The sequence below is a fragment of the Morus notabilis genome, unplaced genomic scaffold, assembly GCF_000414095.1.
Source record: "Morus notabilis unplaced genomic scaffold, ASM41409v2 Scaffold3154, whole genome shotgun sequence".
NCBI lineage: Eukaryota > Viridiplantae > Streptophyta > Magnoliopsida > Rosales > Moraceae > Morus > Morus notabilis.
In genome coordinates this window covers 38,363-56,657 of record NW_010358632.1, presented here as the reverse complement: position 1 = coordinate 56,657, position 18,295 = coordinate 38,363, and the positions used below count along the sequence as shown (strand labels likewise).

General features: G+C 35.3%; 4 protein-coding genes across 4 annotated transcripts in view; 2 read left to right on the top strand and 2 right to left on the bottom strand.

The window, feature by feature from the left end:
- The window catches only part of LOC21386149, a 6,542-nt gene extending 1,417 nt beyond the window's left edge, over positions 1 to 5,125 (top strand). The window contains exons 4-19 of the mRNA XM_024162206.1: positions 1 to 24; positions 99 to 335; positions 654 to 752; positions 859 to 914; positions 1,185 to 1,296; positions 1,665 to 1,835; positions 2,009 to 2,311; positions 2,506 to 2,715; positions 2,799 to 2,996; positions 3,077 to 3,202; positions 3,439 to 3,747; positions 3,844 to 3,942; positions 4,028 to 4,198; positions 4,303 to 4,517; positions 4,608 to 4,640; positions 4,790 to 5,125. Coding sequence (XP_024017974.1) covers positions 1 to 24; positions 99 to 335; positions 654 to 752; positions 859 to 914; positions 1,185 to 1,296; positions 1,665 to 1,835; positions 2,009 to 2,311; positions 2,506 to 2,715; positions 2,799 to 2,996; positions 3,077 to 3,202; positions 3,439 to 3,747; positions 3,844 to 3,942; positions 4,028 to 4,198; positions 4,303 to 4,517; positions 4,608 to 4,640; position 4,790 — 2,364 coding nt within the window. The 3' untranslated portion in view covers positions 4,791 to 5,125. The remainder of the gene's footprint in view (positions 25 to 98; positions 336 to 653; positions 753 to 858; positions 915 to 1,184; positions 1,297 to 1,664; positions 1,836 to 2,008; positions 2,312 to 2,505; positions 2,716 to 2,798; positions 2,997 to 3,076; positions 3,203 to 3,438; positions 3,748 to 3,843; positions 3,943 to 4,027; positions 4,199 to 4,302; positions 4,518 to 4,607; positions 4,641 to 4,789) is intronic.
- A 1,353-nt stretch (positions 5,126 to 6,478) lies between these two features.
- On the bottom strand, positions 6,479 to 8,170 carry LOC21386148 (GRF1-interacting factor 2). Its single transcript, XM_024162205.1, has 4 exons — positions 8,084 to 8,170; positions 7,706 to 7,782; positions 6,915 to 7,005; positions 6,479 to 6,829 (listed from the first exon to the last, which is right to left on the bottom strand). Exons 1-4 carry the CDS (start codon positions 8,168 to 8,170, stop codon positions 6,479 to 6,481), a joined length of 606 nt encoding a protein of 201 aa, XP_024017973.1.
- A 969-nt stretch (positions 8,171 to 9,139) lies between these two features.
- On the top strand, positions 9,140 to 10,993 carry LOC21386147. The gene is made up of 2 exons (XM_010092882.2): positions 9,140 to 9,368; positions 10,607 to 10,993. The coding sequence occupies exons 1-2, from the start codon at positions 9,246 to 9,248 to the stop codon at positions 10,700 to 10,702; spliced, it is 219 nt and encodes a 72-aa protein (XP_010091184.1). The 5' UTR covers positions 9,140 to 9,245; the 3' UTR covers positions 10,703 to 10,993.
- A 198-nt stretch (positions 10,994 to 11,191) lies between these two features.
- On the bottom strand, positions 11,192 to 14,709 carry LOC21386146 (leucine-rich repeat receptor-like protein kinase PEPR1). Its single transcript, XM_010092881.1, has 2 exons — positions 11,628 to 14,709; positions 11,192 to 11,520 (listed from the first exon to the last, which is right to left on the bottom strand). Exons 1-2 carry the CDS (start codon positions 14,707 to 14,709, stop codon positions 11,192 to 11,194), a joined length of 3,411 nt encoding a protein of 1,136 aa, XP_010091183.1.
- Positions 14,710 to 18,295: the final 3,586 nt, after the last annotated feature.

Below are 18,295 nucleotides of genomic sequence, written 5' to 3'. Positions count from 1 at the left end.
TCGGAAGAGAGAACCATATACGAGGTAAGGACTCTGATAGTAAAAATACCTTATATTTGATGAAATCCTGAAAGTTAATATGGTTTACCATCATCAAGGTGCAGCATGGAAGAGAGCCACTCGATGTGGATTTCTGCTCAATCACAATCGATGGAAGCTTAGACAATGATCTTTTGCAGCGGAGGCTTCACGATGTTACAAGGCAAAGAGAGGAAATGCAACACATGGAGATTGAACTTCGAGCTCAGATAATTGCTAGATCTGAGTTAATTGAAATGCAGAATAGCTTTGATGCTCAAATCAAGGAGCACGCTAACACTTCTTCCAAGTTTCAGGTTTTTGTTGTTTTGTTCCCCCCTTAGTTAGATTGCATGTTAGAAAGAGATTCTATCTGAATAAGGTTGTGATGGATGGTAGTTTCTGCAAGAGATTTGCATTTTGTTGAACAATATGAAACTCATACATCCTTTTATGTTGTAATTACATAAAAATGTTTCACTATTTAGTTTTATTTTAGAATACATTTGTATGTAATTTTCATCGAATGCTATGCCTTTTAAACACGTTGACATAGTATCAAATGCGTAAAATAGTTATTAATGGGAAATTGATAATCCTTCTAAAAGGTGGTTTTATCTGTTCTGGTGATGTAGGAGCAACTGCATGAAAGGGATCAGACCATACATGAGCTTGAAAGGAAATTGGAAGATAAAGATAGAGAGCTTCATGCTATCAAATTAGATAATGAAGCGGTTGGTTGACTCTTTACTTATTTTTTATTTTATTTTATTCTCTTATGATGGTGTTTACTGAAATTTTTGAACATGCAATTACTTTTTTTCTTAATTGCTTTGGCAGGCGTGGGCTAAAGAAGACCTTCTTAGAGAACAGAACAAAGAATTAGCAACCTTCCGGTATTTTAGTTCGTTTGTGTGTGTGTCTTAGAAGTGAACTTTACAATCCCATATATATGCCATATAATAGTACTATTGTTTTTTGTGTGTGTGTTAGAATTGAACTTTACAATCCTACAATAGTACTGTTCTGGTCAGAGCTTAGTACTTGTTCCATTGTGGCACTATCTATAGGTCTCACAAGGTTTCCATTTTAGATTAACTACGTTGTTTTTTTGACCTCGTGAATAAAGTGACATTTTCTTTGTTGAAATTGTCTTCTGTTGGCAGAAGAGAGCGTGATCATTCTGAAGCTGAAAGAGCCCAACACATTAAAAAACTCCATGATCTTCAAGAACATATTCAGGAAAAAGAGAGACAGCTTATAGAGTTGCAGGAACAGGTCTGTCTCTTCTGCAAGCTTGTAATATACGATTTATTTATTATTAGTTTTTTTTTTTTCTGGGTGGGGAGTGTGTGTGTGTGTGTGGGGGTGTTCAAGAACATGCTTGTAATGTACTTGTATAAGTTGTATCGTCCTACCGATGTGGAAGCTGATACAAGTTAGCAAGTTTGAAGGTGGATAAATACCTATTTGTAAAATTTAACAGTTTCCCTTTAGTTGTAAATTTGTAAAATACTCAGTAATATTGTTTCTATAGTCCTGGATATCTGAACAGAGTAATACTAAATTTGGAGTTCATAATCTTTTCGTTGAATGTTTAGCTTGTAAAGATGCACATTGACTAACTCTTAATCAACATTATTCAGCATAGGGTTGCTCAAGAAACCATACTTTATAAGGATGACCGATTAAGGGAGGCCCAAGCATGGATTACCCGTGTTCAGGAGATGGATGCCCTGCAGTCAACTACGCTGCAAGCTGAACTAAGAGAGCGTACAGAACAGTATAATCAGCTCTGGCTTGGTTGTCAAAGACAGGTTTGATCTCTTTGGTTTTCTCTGCTCACTTTTTTTCTTTTTGGTGTCAATTATCACAGAATCTTGTCATGTGTTTATGTTAATGTGAAACTAATTGAATAACATCTGAAACCTTATATGTTAAAGTTCTTTTGTTGATTTTTATGTATCTATTTCTGGATTCTTTATGGTAGTTTGCAGAGATGGAGAGACTTCACATGCATACACTGCAACAGCTTCAACTCGAGCTGGCTGAGGCAAGGGAAAGGAATGGAACTTTAAGTGATGAATCACGTATATCCCAAGAAAATTTGAAGGATGCATCTCAATATGGTCAGAATGATGGAAAACAACTAGAGATGAATGGAGGTGGTACATCAAGTGGAGGCACTGGGGCCCTTCAGAATGGAAATTCTGACAATGGTCCATCATTTGCTCCAACTGGAAATTCTGACAATGGTCCATCATTTGCTCCAACTGGAAATTCATCAACTCAGGTAAAGTTTCCTTTAAAAAAATTATTGTGGTTCTAATTCTCATTCACTGATGCATAGTTGTATTGTTTTCCTCTGTCATTGTTCATACAATGATGTGTTGGAAAATTCATTTTGATGGAAATGATAAGTAAACAGTATTGCACGAAGAACAAAAGATAAGCTCCATCTTAATTAATGTTTCTGTTAATTGTTAGATTGACCACGTTGCTGGTGTTCCAATCCCTCCATCATCAATACTTGGGATGCCTTCTTACCTTCCACCTGGACAGTTGACAGCGCTACATCCATTTGTCATGCATCAACAAGGAGTTCCCCATTCTGTGACTCATGTTCCCCAATCTCATGTTGGGAATTTTCACTCAGTTCCTGCAATGTCATCCCTTCAACAGTGGCAGAACCAACAGGTGCTGACACATGAAAGCATCGTCTTTCCGTACTAATATATATGGTAATGGATCTGACTCATATTCTTCGTTATATTATTTAGGCTGTAACAGAGGGTGCACAAGTGTCACAAACTGAAATTACATCATCCCAAGGTGATCAAAACCTGATAAGATCAGAAGAAAATTACAGCTATGAGATGTCTGTTAATGGACAAGCTCTACCTGCGGAGTACTTGGATGTTCACATTGGTCGAGGATCGAATCCTGATTCTGTGATCTCGTCGTCTGGGGAAGCACAGGTTCTATAAACGAAGATGCTGTTAATTGTTAATTATTATGTGTATATGCGGATGCGCTGTTAATAGAAATTTTGTTTCAGGTTCTCGAGTCAATTGATAGAGGTTATCTGGTTGCTTCCCAAACTGAGGAGGAATTGAAACAAATCTCATCCCAGTTTCAGGATGTATTGAGGGTGGAGTCGAGTCAGCAGAACAATGAAACTAAGGTTTGTGAATTTTAGGGCCCGTTTGGTTCATGCATTTAACCCAGTGCTTCTTGATTTTAGCATTTGAAATTTAAATTTTTTGTGAGATGAAAACATTGTAGCGGAATCAAAACCATGGGTTTAAACGTATGAAACAAACGAATCCTTAGTTTTTTACTTTCAGTTGGCATGTTTTATGATTTGGGGAGTTAATTTATCCGTTTATTTTATAAGGACTTAAATAATTATTGAAACAGGCAAATGAGCAAACTGTTATAACCTCGATGGATGGTGGCTTAGCGGACCAAGCTTTAATTGCAGAACAACCTAGTTCTGCTGCCAATACATCACAGGCTGATACTTCAAATCATCCAGTGAATTTTGACAAAACCTCCGTTAACAATGCTACTGATGCAGTCTCGCCTGAAGCATTTGTCTCTGCTGCTCAAACAAAGTCACCGACCATGGGAAGGACTTCAGAGATTCTTCTTCTTGATGAAAGATCGATGCTAGCTTGCATAGTTCGCACAATTCCAGCTGGTGGTAGAATTCGCATAAGTTCGACTGTAAGTGCTATAATAAGCTATAGGTTATTGCAGGGGGCGTGACATTGATATATTCTTCTAAGTTACATGTGGTTTTTTGTTCTTTGTCAAGTACAGTTACCGAATAGACTTGGAAAGATGCTTGCACCTTTGCACTGGCATGATTACAAGAAAAAATATGGAAAGCTTGATGACTTTGTAGCTGGCCACCCTGAAGTAAGTTTCTTGAGAGTACTATGTTTGCAGCGGTAATAAAATGAAGAGTATGTTATTACCTATAATATTGCCTTTTTTGGTGCAGTTATTCGTGATTGAGGGAGATTACATTCAGCTTCGCGAAGGAGCACAAAAAATGGTAGCAGCTACGGCAGCTGTTGCCAAAGTTGCTGCTGCAGCTGCTGCATCATCTCCTTACTCGTCAAGTTTGCCTTCTGTGGCTGTTACCCCAATGGCACAGAACAGACAGAAAAAGGTTCCACCCCTTGCTTCCAATAAATGTGAAGTCTGACAAGGTCAATTTTCAAAAAAATTATCCTCTACATGCAACTGGCTAATCCCTTTCTTTTCCGTGTGAAGCAGAATCAGCAACAAAATGGTGCATATTTTGGTGTTTCTGAAGGTCTAACAAATGTGAAAATTTTGAGCAAGTCAATGGAGTCTCGTGAACTGAATGGCCTTGAAGGTAGGCCTAGCCAGACATCTGTACACTTGACAGTTGGGAGCGGTAACCAAAACTCAGGATCGACTAATGGTAGATCTAGCTCGAACTTTGGCGCCAAGCAGCAGGGCAGGTGTGATTCTAAGCACGTGTAGCTTTAGGTTGTTTGATCATTGGCTATGCGTGTTATCCTTAAAGTGAATTATTCTGTTGCACTACGCAGGTTGACTGGTGCCTCGTTTACTTCCAGAAGATAGTAAGTGGCTTACCGAGAACGGAATTTGATAACTGTGCAAAATGGCTCGTCATTTGTGAGCAAAACTTTGCAATATGTTTTCTGCACTGTCTCTATGCTTGCAAGTTTTTACTATGTCATGCCTGTGCTTATTTACTTGGTGTTGGCAGGAGAAGTGCGAGCGATTCATAGATAATGTTATCACCGAACGGGCACCGGTTTGCTGATGGAGCTGGTGGAAGATAACAGAATTCTTGCAACTCGTAGATTTATGTTATCGGAATTGTCTGCTGATTTTTGATGTTTGGTCTTATTTTTTCTTTTTCCTTTCTAATCTTATTTTATCTTCTAAGGCAACGTTAGTTTTCCAGTGTGTCTCGTCATTTAAAGACTGCACTCTTATTTTAATCCGCGCTCGGGGCGATATTCATCATGCTCACAATTGCTTCTGTGCGGTGAATTTACATTTATTGAAATGAAAGTTCCTATCTTTGAAGCTTCAAAAATCTGAACGTCTTTGGTTTAAGTTGGCTGAATGAGTTTCAAAAGATGCATTTGTCTACTCCTTTTCGGGGTGAGAAAGACGCGTAAAAAATGAAAAATCCTGCTTGTTCAAGCGTTTGATTGAGTTCCATTAATGCCCATGATGTTTGGTCCCATCTATTGCCTTGTCGGAATTTTTGCTGGTAGCAGCTAATATAATATAATTTCTACCCAAAAAAAAAAAAAAACCACAAATTCTACCTTGCGACGCCCTTATGGCATGTTTATTTATCAGGATTGAGGAATAAAAATAGAAAATGAGAGTTAATATTATGTTATTTGCTCTTTTTTATCCTAAAATAAGAGTGAGATTGGTGGTCTTATTTAAATTTGGGATTGAAGAATGGGATTAATTCTCTCATTCATGTTATTAACATTAAATTACTATCATATTCTTATTTTACTTATAAATATAAAATTAAAAATAAAATTTAAAAAATAATAATTACAATATATATTTATTATTTTATTAGGTTAATATTATAATATTAGCCTAATTATTGTTAACTTTAATATAATAAATATGTATTTTATTTGTTTAATAAATTAATAATATATTTTAATTTTTAACACTATTTTTTTATTTTTTTTATTTAAATTTTTAACAATTTATTTTTATATTTTAAATAATTGTACAATTTATATTTATTATTTTAATACCCTATTATTACACTAATATTTTAATTATGATTAATTTTAATACAATAAGTACACAATTTATTTTTTAAATTAAAAATATCAAATTGACTTAAAGGGTATATTAATACTTTTATATTGTTTCATTTCGATTTTAGGTGTAAGTAAACGCATGAATGAGATTTAGAATGATTTCGTTTCCGAATCCTGTCACTAAGTAAGTAACTAATTTTAACTCTGATTCTTATTCATTTTGAATCGTGCTCACTCTGATTCATGTCCATGTTGATTACACGAAGATAAACTTACCATTAAGATTGTTTGAAAGTAGGACCTTTAAGAATGCCAGCCAAATAACCAGAAAAGTGACAATTTAGTGCAATTCTGTTATACAGTATGATAAAATCTTCTTGGTAGGATATAATTTTGAACTATCATAATTATTAATTATATAAAGATTAGAAAAATATCTTAATCTACCTATATAATTCTGAACTATCATAATTATTAATTATATAAAGATTAGAAGCTAGACTAGTAATCTCATTTTTGTATACCTATCCAAAAAAAAAAAAAAAACTTCTCATTGAAGTCCTGTGGAAATCACTCCGAGATAACAACGAGACAAACTAATATTGTACTTCTTCAAAACTACTATAGTTTTTCGTCAACATTTGAACCTAAGATCCTGGATCTCCACCACTGTATCCAGGAAACAAATTTCCCAGAAAATTGCCAGCATTCCCAGACCCTAAGCCAACTTGATTGTTTCCCGTCACATCCGACGTGTTGCTTCTACTTCCAACTCCAATTTGCATCGAGGCCATATGTATGTCGGTCGCTGCAATGGGGTTGGCGCCCATCTGCGCTTGGATGAAATGCTGTTGGTGGAAGCAAGATGGTTGCTGCTGATCATTATTCGGCCAAAAGTGGATTCTCACCATGGAAGAAGCCGGTTGCTGCTGAGACATTAATGCTGCCTCAGGATGCTGCAAGCACTGCCCTTGTTGTGCTATCAACTGAGGGAGTATCTGCAAACAATTTTCGAATAAGCAAAAACTCAAAATTGGATAGTGAAAAGTTTCAGAAGCGTGTTGCATTTATCAGCCAATCCACCTGAGGAGGCACGGATGGTGGTGGAGGTTGTGGCAGGGCATCAGCAAGGTTCGACAGAAATGTCAAGTTCTGCTGAAGCCGCGCTCGGTGGCTGCAATGTTCAAATTTCATAGAGTTATCAGCGTGGTTCCTTGGATTCCTCTAACTCTATAATAAAAGCTGCTACTGAGGATTATTACGTTCAAGAACCATAAGATAATCAAGCAACCATACGAGTCATTGATGGAAAGGACTAGAATATCAGTGCATTAGATATCGGGTATTAACGTAAAACAATGAAAGTACCTAAGAATTAACATTAGAAATTAGCAAAATTCGTAATCAAGTGACAAATTTTTTATGCAAGACCAAAAGACCCTGATTACCATTGTATGATTTACCTATTTCACTCATGATCTATCTGTTATTTGCACTACCAATTGCTTTATCTTGTACAATTGTCATGAGGTACCATGTCCTATCTTTCCTAGTAGTATAATTCGCTGACCAAATCTTTGCACAGTTGTTAAGTGTTAATGAAGATCTTTTAACGTCAACACCTATAATCTGTCGACACTTTCTCTTCACAATTCCCAAACCAGCAAACAGGAGTTTCGCGCATTCTTCCAACAATTACTAGACACCTCTTCTATCAACCATAAAGTCGACATGAACAAAAAAATTTTGGTCACCTCAATATAACAAGAGAATGTAAAATATTTTGAGCACATAGTTGCAAACTAGTTTATTCCTTCCGTAACTCAAATAATAAAGCAAAAAGATGGATGGAAGCATTGGAAAAACTCACGTACGGCGCGCATTCGTCGAATTTTCCGACTCTTTGGTGTTCCATTACAGCCAGAATCAACTGTTCATTCTCCTCCAGGCACTGCAACAAGAATAGACACACCTACTTCGGATACAAGATAGTGAAAAAAGAAGAAACAGTACAGATGTTTTCAAAACTTCTTTGTTCCTTTGAAGTTTTCAGGGCAATCTTTATGATCGTGACATTTCATCATACCAATACATTCTTGAATCTTGATTCAAGAAACTCCATGACTTGTGCATTATACTATACTAATATGCAAAGAATCTAAGGGAATGCCAAATGTGAATACATAAACAATGTAGTTGGGAGATACATAGTGCATGTATTATGTACATAATAAACGTAAAAAAGTTCGAACCTTTTGAATCTCTTGGGTTGTGATGTTGGCAATAGGAACCGAAGGTGGGCCCCCATTGAACATTTGTGAATGTGATGACTGCTGCATTTGATTTCTCTCTCTCAGAAGAAAAACCAACAAAAAAATGTATTATTATTATTATTTCCAAAAAAAAAAAGAAAAATGCCCACAAAGAAAACCTAGCCCTAGCTTTGCCAAAGCCAAAACGCAGAAGCAGCAAATGGTATTATTGTGGTGGTGAAGCCGTTTGACTGGTGACACTTTGCTCCTTTGCGTTGCATTTCTGTACTGGCTACCCTTCCCTCTATTTATACGCGCGATGCTTCAAAAAGAAATAAAGGGTATTTTCCATTTTTATTTATGAACTTGTAGGGTTTTAACAACTAATCTTAGTTGACAATTAACCTCTTAATTTATGAAATTATTGTAAAGTATTTCATTTTGATGAGAATTGTGTTAAATTGGTGATGAAAGAGCACATTCGACAAAAAATTTTAATACCTCAATTCAAATCGTAACAAACAAATTTCAATTTTTCAACTCTCAATCTTTTAAATCGGTAAAAAACATAACAAAATTTGTTAAACGGGATAAATTAGACAGTTTTTTAGTATAGAGAAAATTATCATAATTAAAAGTTTAGAAGGAACATATATAAAATACCCTAAAATAAATAAAACAAAACGGAGAAAAACAATGATCTCACTAAGACAAGGTTGGTTGTTCTCGTGGTTCTAGTTTATAGTTGAGATTGAGTCACTAAATGTATTATGGTCTTTCGCGTATCAATTATGAGTTGTTTAATTAGGAGATTCGTACCCCGATTCGAATCATGGTTCGTGATTCGTTACAGTATTTTCTCTCACAAAAAATACACGTAAATCGAAAATAATTTTAATATCATGATTCTAATCTATGAACCAAATGTCTCCTAGTAATTGTATTTTTCTGATTTAGAATCCAATTCTCATTTTTAAATTCTCATTTTTTTTATAATAAAAATGATATTGCCAAGGCAAGGTTGGTTTTTCTCTTTTTACTACGTCCGAGGAAGAGGCTTAAAGCGATGCGTTTTAACCTTGCAACAAAACAACGTTCCTATAAAGCGACGCTTATATAGTTCAGATTCAGAAGCAGTAAAAGGAGAACGAAGAAGAAGAAAATGGGTTACGTTCTGAGAGTGAGAGCAGCGTCATTCTTCGCGGGGGCTGCGACGGCGTCGTTTTTGGGGCTTTACATCCTTCACAACGATTACAAGGTCGGCCACCACTCCATTTCTCAACAGGTATTGTTCTTTCTTTTTCCTCTTTAATTAATTTCTCGGCTTTAACTTCTTCATCTTTTTTTTTATTTTTTTATTTTTAAGATTATCACATTTTTGGGTTTGGGAATTCTTGATATTTGATGGGTATGTGGAAGAATAGTTTTTTAAGCCGATCTTTTGTGTTCGTGTTGTCTTTAGAACCGATTTAGTGGTGAATTTGAATTCTCAAAGGGCGAGAATTGGATTGGATTGAGCAATAAGGGTTTCATCTTAATGATTTCAATGTATAAACTGATAGAATTATGTTTTGGAATTGGAGTACGCCAAGTTGAAATTGAAAGTGAATTAGGAAAATATTGAAACTTCGACAATTATCGTCAATTTCCCTAATAAGTTGAATTGCTCGAATTTGTTGTCATATCGTTGCCGTTGTTGTTAAAAAAAAAAAAAAAAAAAAAATCTGAGTTTGAGGCATGAAATTAAAAAAAAAAAAAATCTGAGTTTGAGGCATGAAATTTGTTAGGGCATATATACATAATGAATATGGAAAAGGAATGTGGGAATTTTAATAGAGGAAATGTGGAAAAGGATGTGATGTAGTATCCATTTCATAGTAGTCTTTTTTTTATATTTTTTTATTTTATTCTTCCGTCTCTTGTTGCTGTAAAAGTTCTATCTTGTGCTCTTTATATGTTTGATATTACCCTGCATGTGAGGGACACATATGTTTGATCATTGAAGTTGCTGACGATTTCTGGGTGGTCATTATCTTCTTTTGCAAAACTTATTTTTAGTTGCATATTTTTTTTTCCTTGCTGTTGATAGGTGCTTCTCCCTCGTACATTTTTATTCAAAGTTAAGGACAAGTTGCGGGTTTAAGAAACTGAGTTAGTTGATTTTCTGATATGGTTCATTTTTCATCTTAGACCAATTATTTTCTACTAATAATGCTAGCATCCATGCTTCTACCAAAATGTTGGAAGAAAGGGAAGGTATATCTCAATGCGAATTGACTTGGTATTTTTTTATCATTATGATGGTCTTTATTAGTTAGAGAATTCTTTGGTAACGGTAACAAAAATATACTCTTTATCTTTTGGACTATCAAATCTTCATCAAGTTTCATTAAATGTACATTTCTTTTTGTTATGAAGGTCAAAACCTGCACTTGGAATTCTCCTTGGTAGTTTTTGGTCCCCTCCACCAAAAGAAAAGGTTGCATATGATACTTATCTTTAATTCCATGTTTGTTTCTTCAGGTGAAAGGTCTGCATGAGTCATTGGACACACGAATTTCAGCTCTGGAAAAGTTGAAACAAAATGAAGAATTGCAGCCTACACAAGCAACCGAGTAGGTGCCTTTGACAATGCTTCTGCGGCTCCACGTTGTGACATGAATTGTCAATTGTCTCACTGTGAGAGCGGCTTTGTTTTTTTTTTTTTTTTTCCTTTTTGTGTTTCTTCTCCCATTCAAAGAATAATTTCAACTTACTGTATGATGATGACACTGTCAGTTGGACTAATTTCCTGAGTTGTCCCATAGTTGCTTCATGTATCAGATGAAAGTTTAGAACTTACATTTGTATTATTCAAATGGGGTTGTGTTTCATCAGTAGTTTATTTGAGAGAGGAATCAAAATATGCATCATGTCTATGAGGATACAGTTCTTTATTTAGTTTCTGGTCAAGGCTGCTCACGAAAAAAAAAAAAAACTCGGACAATACTAACTCAAATTCTTTGAATGCTTTCTCTATAAATAATCTTGAAAATGTCATCTGATCACAACCGAGTAATTTTATCAAGTGGTTTCCCATCAAAATTGGTTTTTTCTATTTATAACACTTCATCCATGCATATCATTCAACTTGATAAGGAACCCTACAACATCTCTCATGGAGGGTCTTATAGCAGGCGTTGTTTCTGTGCATTCAAGCGCCAGATCCAGCAACCTCAGTGCCTTGTGTTGTTCATTTCCATCCCAGTAATTAATTTCCTCATCGAACAAGCAACTGCAGTCACTGTTTTCATCTAGACTCGTCCTCGTCCATGTGACAAGATCAACTCCTTCAAAGCTCGGATCAACAGCCATTTTCCTGCATAGAAGCTCTAGCAGGATAACCCCGTAGCTGTACACATCACATTTCTCCGTCACCCGGGTCGTATATGCATTTTCTGAAAATGTATGAAAAAGAAAATCATATAAGCAAAGAAGATATAAATAATAAGGTTATTGTTTTTGAGCTTTTCAATCACCATACTAATAAGTCTTTTGGACATACCTGGTGCAATATAGCCCAGTGTTCCTACAATTGTTGATCTAGCGGAGCTTGTATCCTCAGAACCATTGGCCAATATCCTTGCTGTCCCAAAATCTCCAAGCTTTGGTTCCAACTCAGAGTCCAAGAAAACGTTATCTGATTTTACATCTCTGTGAATGATTTGTGGGACACAATCATGGTGAAGGTAACAAAGGCCTTGTGCGATGCCTACGGCAATGCGATATCGGGTGCCCCAGTCTAGAAGTAAACGTGATTCACTCCTGTGCAGCACATCAAAGAGAGTCCCTCCAGGCATGTATTCTGTCAAGATACAACCATAACCATCTTTGATGCAATACCCTTCCATTCTCACCACATTCCGGTGCCTAACCAAACTCAGAGTTCTAGTCTCAATCCCAAAGTTTCTATCGGACAAGTTCACCTTCTTCACTGCCCAATGTTTTCTTGAGTTCATGGATTGTGTCCTGTAAACTGTTCCATGTTTTCCTCTGCCGATGACATACTTGTCATTCCATCCTTCAGTTTCGCGCACTATGTCTTCGAGCTTCAAATCTTTAGGTAAAAACTCGGTTTTCGGTTGACACTCGGGTAGGAGAGAATCGTCGTGGTTATGTTTCTTTTCTAGGCCTCGAACCACTAATGCATAAACAAAAATACAAAGAAGTGTCACCGAGATTACCACGCCAATAACCACACCAGGCAAGATTCGGCCTCTTTTTGGGTTGTCTCTAGCCTCCTCAATCTGACAGAATTTAGTAGCCTCATTGCCTAGCAAGCAGAGTTCTTGGTTGCCAAGGAAAGAACCTGGATATGAAGCAACCAATTTCATCCAAGAAGAAGGGAGTTTTCCAGAGAGTTGATTGAAGGATATGTTGACAAAGATAAGGGAGATCATGCTGTTCAGTTCACTAGGCAACTCGCCGGAGAAATTGTTGCTTGAGAGGTCAAGAACTTGTAGTTTGTCTAGGTTTCCAAGGCAGTCTGGGATTTTACCAGAGAGTTCATTGTAGCTCAAATTTAGCATTGAACTAAAGTGGTGAAGTTTAGTGAAGCTACAAGGAATAGAGCCTTCAAGCATGTTGCCACTTAGCTGCAGCTCAATGAGGCTGTGGAGAGAAGAGAAAGTGTCGGGAATAGGACCGGTAAGTCTGTTCTCTTGAAGGAGTAGACTTTGCAACTTTGTCAATGATGTGAGTTCTGAAGGAATTTTCCCTGAAAGATAATTCTTGCTAAGGTCCAGTTTGATCATTTTTTTGCAATAGCCAAGCTCAGTGGGGATGATCCCTGTTAGCCTGTTAGAAGAAAGTCTGAGAATCTGAATATTCTGAAGCTTTCCAAGCTCGAGAGGCAACGAACCGGATAATCTGTTTCCAGAAAAGTCGAGCATTGTGAGATTCCTCCAAAAACCAAATACCGGGGGTATCATTCCTTCAAGCAAGTTATCATGAACTTGTAAGAAAGAAATTCCCGCGTTCTGGTTCAAATCAGCTGGTATAGTCCCTTGAAGAAGATTGTTGCTAAGAATCACCCTCTTGAGTGATGAACATGTTCCAATTTCTCCTGGGAAACTGCCGTTGAAGCGGTTACTTCCAAGGGTCAAAACCGAAAGACTATTGCCCGTACATAGACCAGAAGGGATTGGTCCAGATAGCAAATTACCGGTCAAATCAAGTTTAACTAGTCCAGGAGAGTTGTATCTCCCAAGATCAGATGGCACTTCTCCACTGATACTGTTGTGAGCCAGAGACAAGAAAGTGAGCTTCTTCAAACCGCTTATTTCAGTTGGGATTTCACCAATCAAGCTGTTGTTATAAAGAGCCAACTCCACAAGGCTCCTCAAATCCCATATGTTCTCCGGAATGCGGCCTTCCAAACGGTTGTTGAACAGAAAAAGAACCTCAAGCTTTTCAAGATTGCAAATTTCTGTTGGGATTACACCTCCAATGAAGTTGTTTTGAAGCCTAAGTTCAGTAAGTGAACTACAATTTCCAAGCTCAGGAGGTAAAGAGCCATTGATCATGTTATCAAACAAAAACAAACTCTTCAAATCTTTGAGAGCTCCAATTGAATGAGGAATCTGCCCCACCAGCTTATTAGCTGAGAGAGCCACTATAGTTAGCTCAAGACACTTGGAAATGCTCTCAGACAGAGTCCCATTAAGCTTGTTTCCAGATAGAACAAACTCCTCCAAATTCCTAAGACGCCACAAACTCTCTGGGATTTCACCCTCTAAATTGTTCTCATCAAGATATAAAACTTCAAGTTTCAAAAGATCTTTGAAACTCTCTTGCGGAATAACCCCTCCCAAATTGTTATGAGATGCTACAAAAGAAGTAAGGTTTTGGCAACTGCTAAGAGTAATTGGCAAAGATCCAGAGAATGAATTCTCATGAATCCAAAGATCAGATATTGCACAAGAAGGTGGAAAATCTGGTAGAGACCCAGTAAAGTTATTAGTGTTTAGATACAAGTATTTCAAATTTGGCAGTGAAAACATCTCACTTGGGACCTGTCCATTGAAGTAATTGTTGTGCAATCCAATGTATTCAAGGCTAACACTGAAGCTTACCTCAGCAGGTATATTACCAGAAAGAGAATTATAGCCCAAGTCAAGCCTTGACAAGTTCTTGGATAGGAAAAGCTCAGGAGGAATTGACCCTTCAAAGATGTTGTCGTTTAGTAGAAGAGTTTTGATCTTGCCACAGTTTCCAAGCATCTGAGGAACTCCACCACTGAAATTGTTGCCACTTAGATCAAGAGAGAGCAAACGTTTGTTGTGACAAATATATGAAATCGAGTTGTTTAAAACACCAGAGAGTCCAAATCCCGAGAGATTCAAAGCCTTGACTTGAAAGCCAGTCTTGCTTGAGTAGCAAGAAACTCCATCCCATTGGCAGTGAGAAGAAGGTGATATTGGTGAGTTTGAGAGCTTCCATGGCAAGAGATTTTGAGAGTTGTTGGGAAGGCTGTTGTGGAATTGTATTAGGTAAAGGGCTGGTTGAGGCAATGTTATTGAGAAAGCCAAAGCAAGGAAGAATAGAAAAGAGAAGCTAACAACACCAAATGAGCTTAGCAGAAACATTGTACTATATTTTGTTGTTTCTATAGATAGAAATGGAACAATAGTAAAGACAGGGCATTTTTTTTTTTTTTTTTTTTTTTTTTTTTTTTTTTAACTGGGGATTGTAAGAATCCAATCTGTTGTTTGTAGGTTGAACGTGGCAGTGAGAAAATCCTGACACTTTTTCTGCCTGATCCAAAGAGTCTAAGGTTTTATCTCTCTCACTTCTTTTAATGAAGCCTAAATTTCTAATGCTTTTATGGGAGTTTGTGTAATAGCAGGAAGTGCGAAGTCTAGTCGTTTTCTGCAGCTTTTAACTAACATGGAATGTATCCAAAAGAAAAAGAAAAAGAAAAACACTAACATGGAATGTAGAGAACAATTATATCAATGGATCTTCTCCCGTATAGCACTAAAAAAGATAATTTCAGCTGTCATAAATTATAAATATATTAAAAACTCATATATATTCATGTGATTTTAATTACATCCATATTATGATTAGATCTACCGGTTATAAATTGACAGGATGGATGGAATTATTTTACCAGAAAAATTTCCTTATATCAAGCTTGAATTCAAAGAAAAGATTGTATGATGGGGCCAGGCTGTTAAGACTTGTGTGACAGATGAACTGATTAAGGTGAGTGTGTGATCCAACATTATAATGATGTCGTTCCGAAAGTGCGCAAGAGCCAATCATGGCAATAACATAAAAACTCTCCAATGAGTATTGGCCAGCCAATGTCATGTCCAAAAATGGCAAGAACCAAGCCCAAGACTGAGAAAATGTCAACAGTGCTGCTTCTAAAATATATATATTACCAACCAAGAAAGTCAATATTGGTCTGGTTTTCTTATCTTTATACTCAGTTGTTGATGCTTAAGACCTCAAGGTTTCAATTGGGCCATGCTTCCTGCTGGACTCAAAACCGAATGACATGGAAAAATAGTAAGCTGGTGGCCTATTTGACCCAGTTAATCTCACGCTTAGGCCCCGTTTTGTTTGGTGGGTTTGTTTTTTTCTCATAAAAATATTGAATTTTGGTTTAAAATTTTTGAGAATGTGTTTTGTTCTGTGTCATATACCCACTCATTTCATTAGTTTGAATCACAATTTAAATTTTTATTACAATATTTTTTTTCATAAAAATTTAAATTTAAGTTTTTTCAACTATAATGTCATCTCTAATGTGAATTCACTTTTTAACTTAGTTTGTAACTTGAACCAGCGAAATGAAGAAAGATTTATGAAAAAATATTCACACACCTTATGTATACATATGTATCATATACGTATCTAAATACATATTCACATATATATATATATATATACCAACACATAATGATGCAATATTGTCAGCAGTGTGGAGAGTAGTCACATGTGGTGGAACTCAAGAGTCAAAGAATCGAGAGGTCCGTCAACAAGACAAAAGTTGTGGGGTTTTGTTTTTTTTATGACAAAGGAGGAACACCCAACCATCCGTACATGAACCAGTTTTTCCCTCCACCTATAATATGATTTAGTAAAGGAAGATGGACAGAGTAAAACACGAAATAAGCATTGGCAAAAAGGTAAAAAAAATAATAATAAATTTAAAAAAAAAAAATAAGGTGGGGATTGGGAAAAGATAGGTCTTCCATTGCCAAAAAGAAATTCAGTTGGGACCATGTCGTGGTTCCTTAGAGATAAAAATCATCAAAGCCCATCCCCAAGTAGATGCCTCTGAGCCAGAGGATAGAAAAGAAAATACATTTGTGTATAGATATGGTACAAATTTAAAAATAAAAATAAATAAATAATAACAAAGATATACATAGACATGGTGCGCATTTTTTATTTTGAAAAAAAAAAACCCCCCCAATTAACAAAGATACACATAGATATGGTACACATTTAAAAGAAAAACTTAATAAAAAATGATGGCACTTTTGACCATATATATATATATATATATATCAAGTATAGAGTAGAAAATATCCCAAGAGTTGTTTCCTTGGCGGTGGTAGCTTGGAAATCACTTGGCACGAGAACCAAGCGGTCCATGCTGTTGTTATTCCACATTGTTTCTTGCTTGGAGACATGTCTGCGTGTGGCAGTCTCTCTCTCTCTTTGTTTTTTTTTTTTTTAAAAGATCATGCACTGCACTTTAAGATTTTCACTTTGATTTTTTTTTCTTTTATAACACAACTCTTTCTAATTATGGTGATAATATGAGTCACAACTAAACGATTCAAAAATAATATGAATTTTACAGGTTAAGATTGAGACAAAAGAGATTTAGGTCAGAATTGAGTCAGCTTAAAATTGACACAAAAAATACGAGTCAATTTAAAATTAAACTCACTTAACCTGAACATGACACGAAACTCGTAAAAAACTAATATATATATTTTGTTACATGTTTTAGTTATTATGAACTTGTGATATCATAATAGACTAATAATTATACTTAAAAATCTTATACTCTTATTTACTTAATTTTGATGGATGTTATTGTATTTTAATATATTATAAATTTTAAGTTATTTCTAATACGTAAAAAATAAATAAAAGTATATAATTTTTGTGTTAATTTTGGGTTCACTGATCATTTTTGTATCGTGTCGTATCAACCTGTAAAGTGATCGTGTCGTGCTTATATTGCTATTTTAAAAAATTTAGTGTCACGTATCATGTTCAAATTAAATGTAAATTAAAAAAATAATTAAAATACGATACGTGACACAAATTATCACTTTTATTATAAATAATTAGTACTCAGTTTGTCAAGCCTAATTTTAGTCCACTGAAAAGTTACTTTAATGTTGCATCATATGTGCAGAATTAAAACTGACCTTTTTATTTGCTTTGGAGAGACTGTATAGAATGACAAAATAGTACTTGGTGGTTGAGGAATGTGGGTGTTGGGTTCCTTTCAATTTTTCTTGTGGTCACCTATTATATTGATAAAATAAAGAGAATTATTCTTTAATAGGTATAAGTAAACAATTTATTTTTCACACACGCCTCTAAAAATGATTAATAACACTAACAAATGCTTTATTTATTTTTTGTTTGAATATTAAACAATAAGGAAAATATTATCTGCGCCGGAGCTGCATATTATAGTGGGTTTTATAGCAAGATCCACATAATCTAACGTTTAAACTATGCTTGCATGCTCTAAATCTTCGCAAGAGCAATTAGCGGGTGCGTTTGGAATTCATTTTAAAAAATTTTATTTTTTTGTATGAAAATGAAAATGAAAACATTTACAATTTCAGACATAAATCATTTTTAAAAATACGTTTGATAATTATATTAAGAGATTATTTTTAGTGTAAAAAAACTCATTAATGTCTCTCTTTCTCTCTCATTGTTCGAGAGAGGAGAAAATGAAAAAAGACTAAAAATTATTTTTTATTTTTCTCTCATTTTACACTAAATCAAAAAATTGTTTTCATTTTTATTTTTTATCTTTATTGCGTCAAACGTTATTTTAAAAATATTTTTATTTTTTTTTTCTTGAAAAACGTGAAAAATAAAAACGGGATCCATTCCAAACATGAACAGCATTTCTCAACAACATAAATGAAAGAAAATTTATAAGGAAATAAAAAAAAG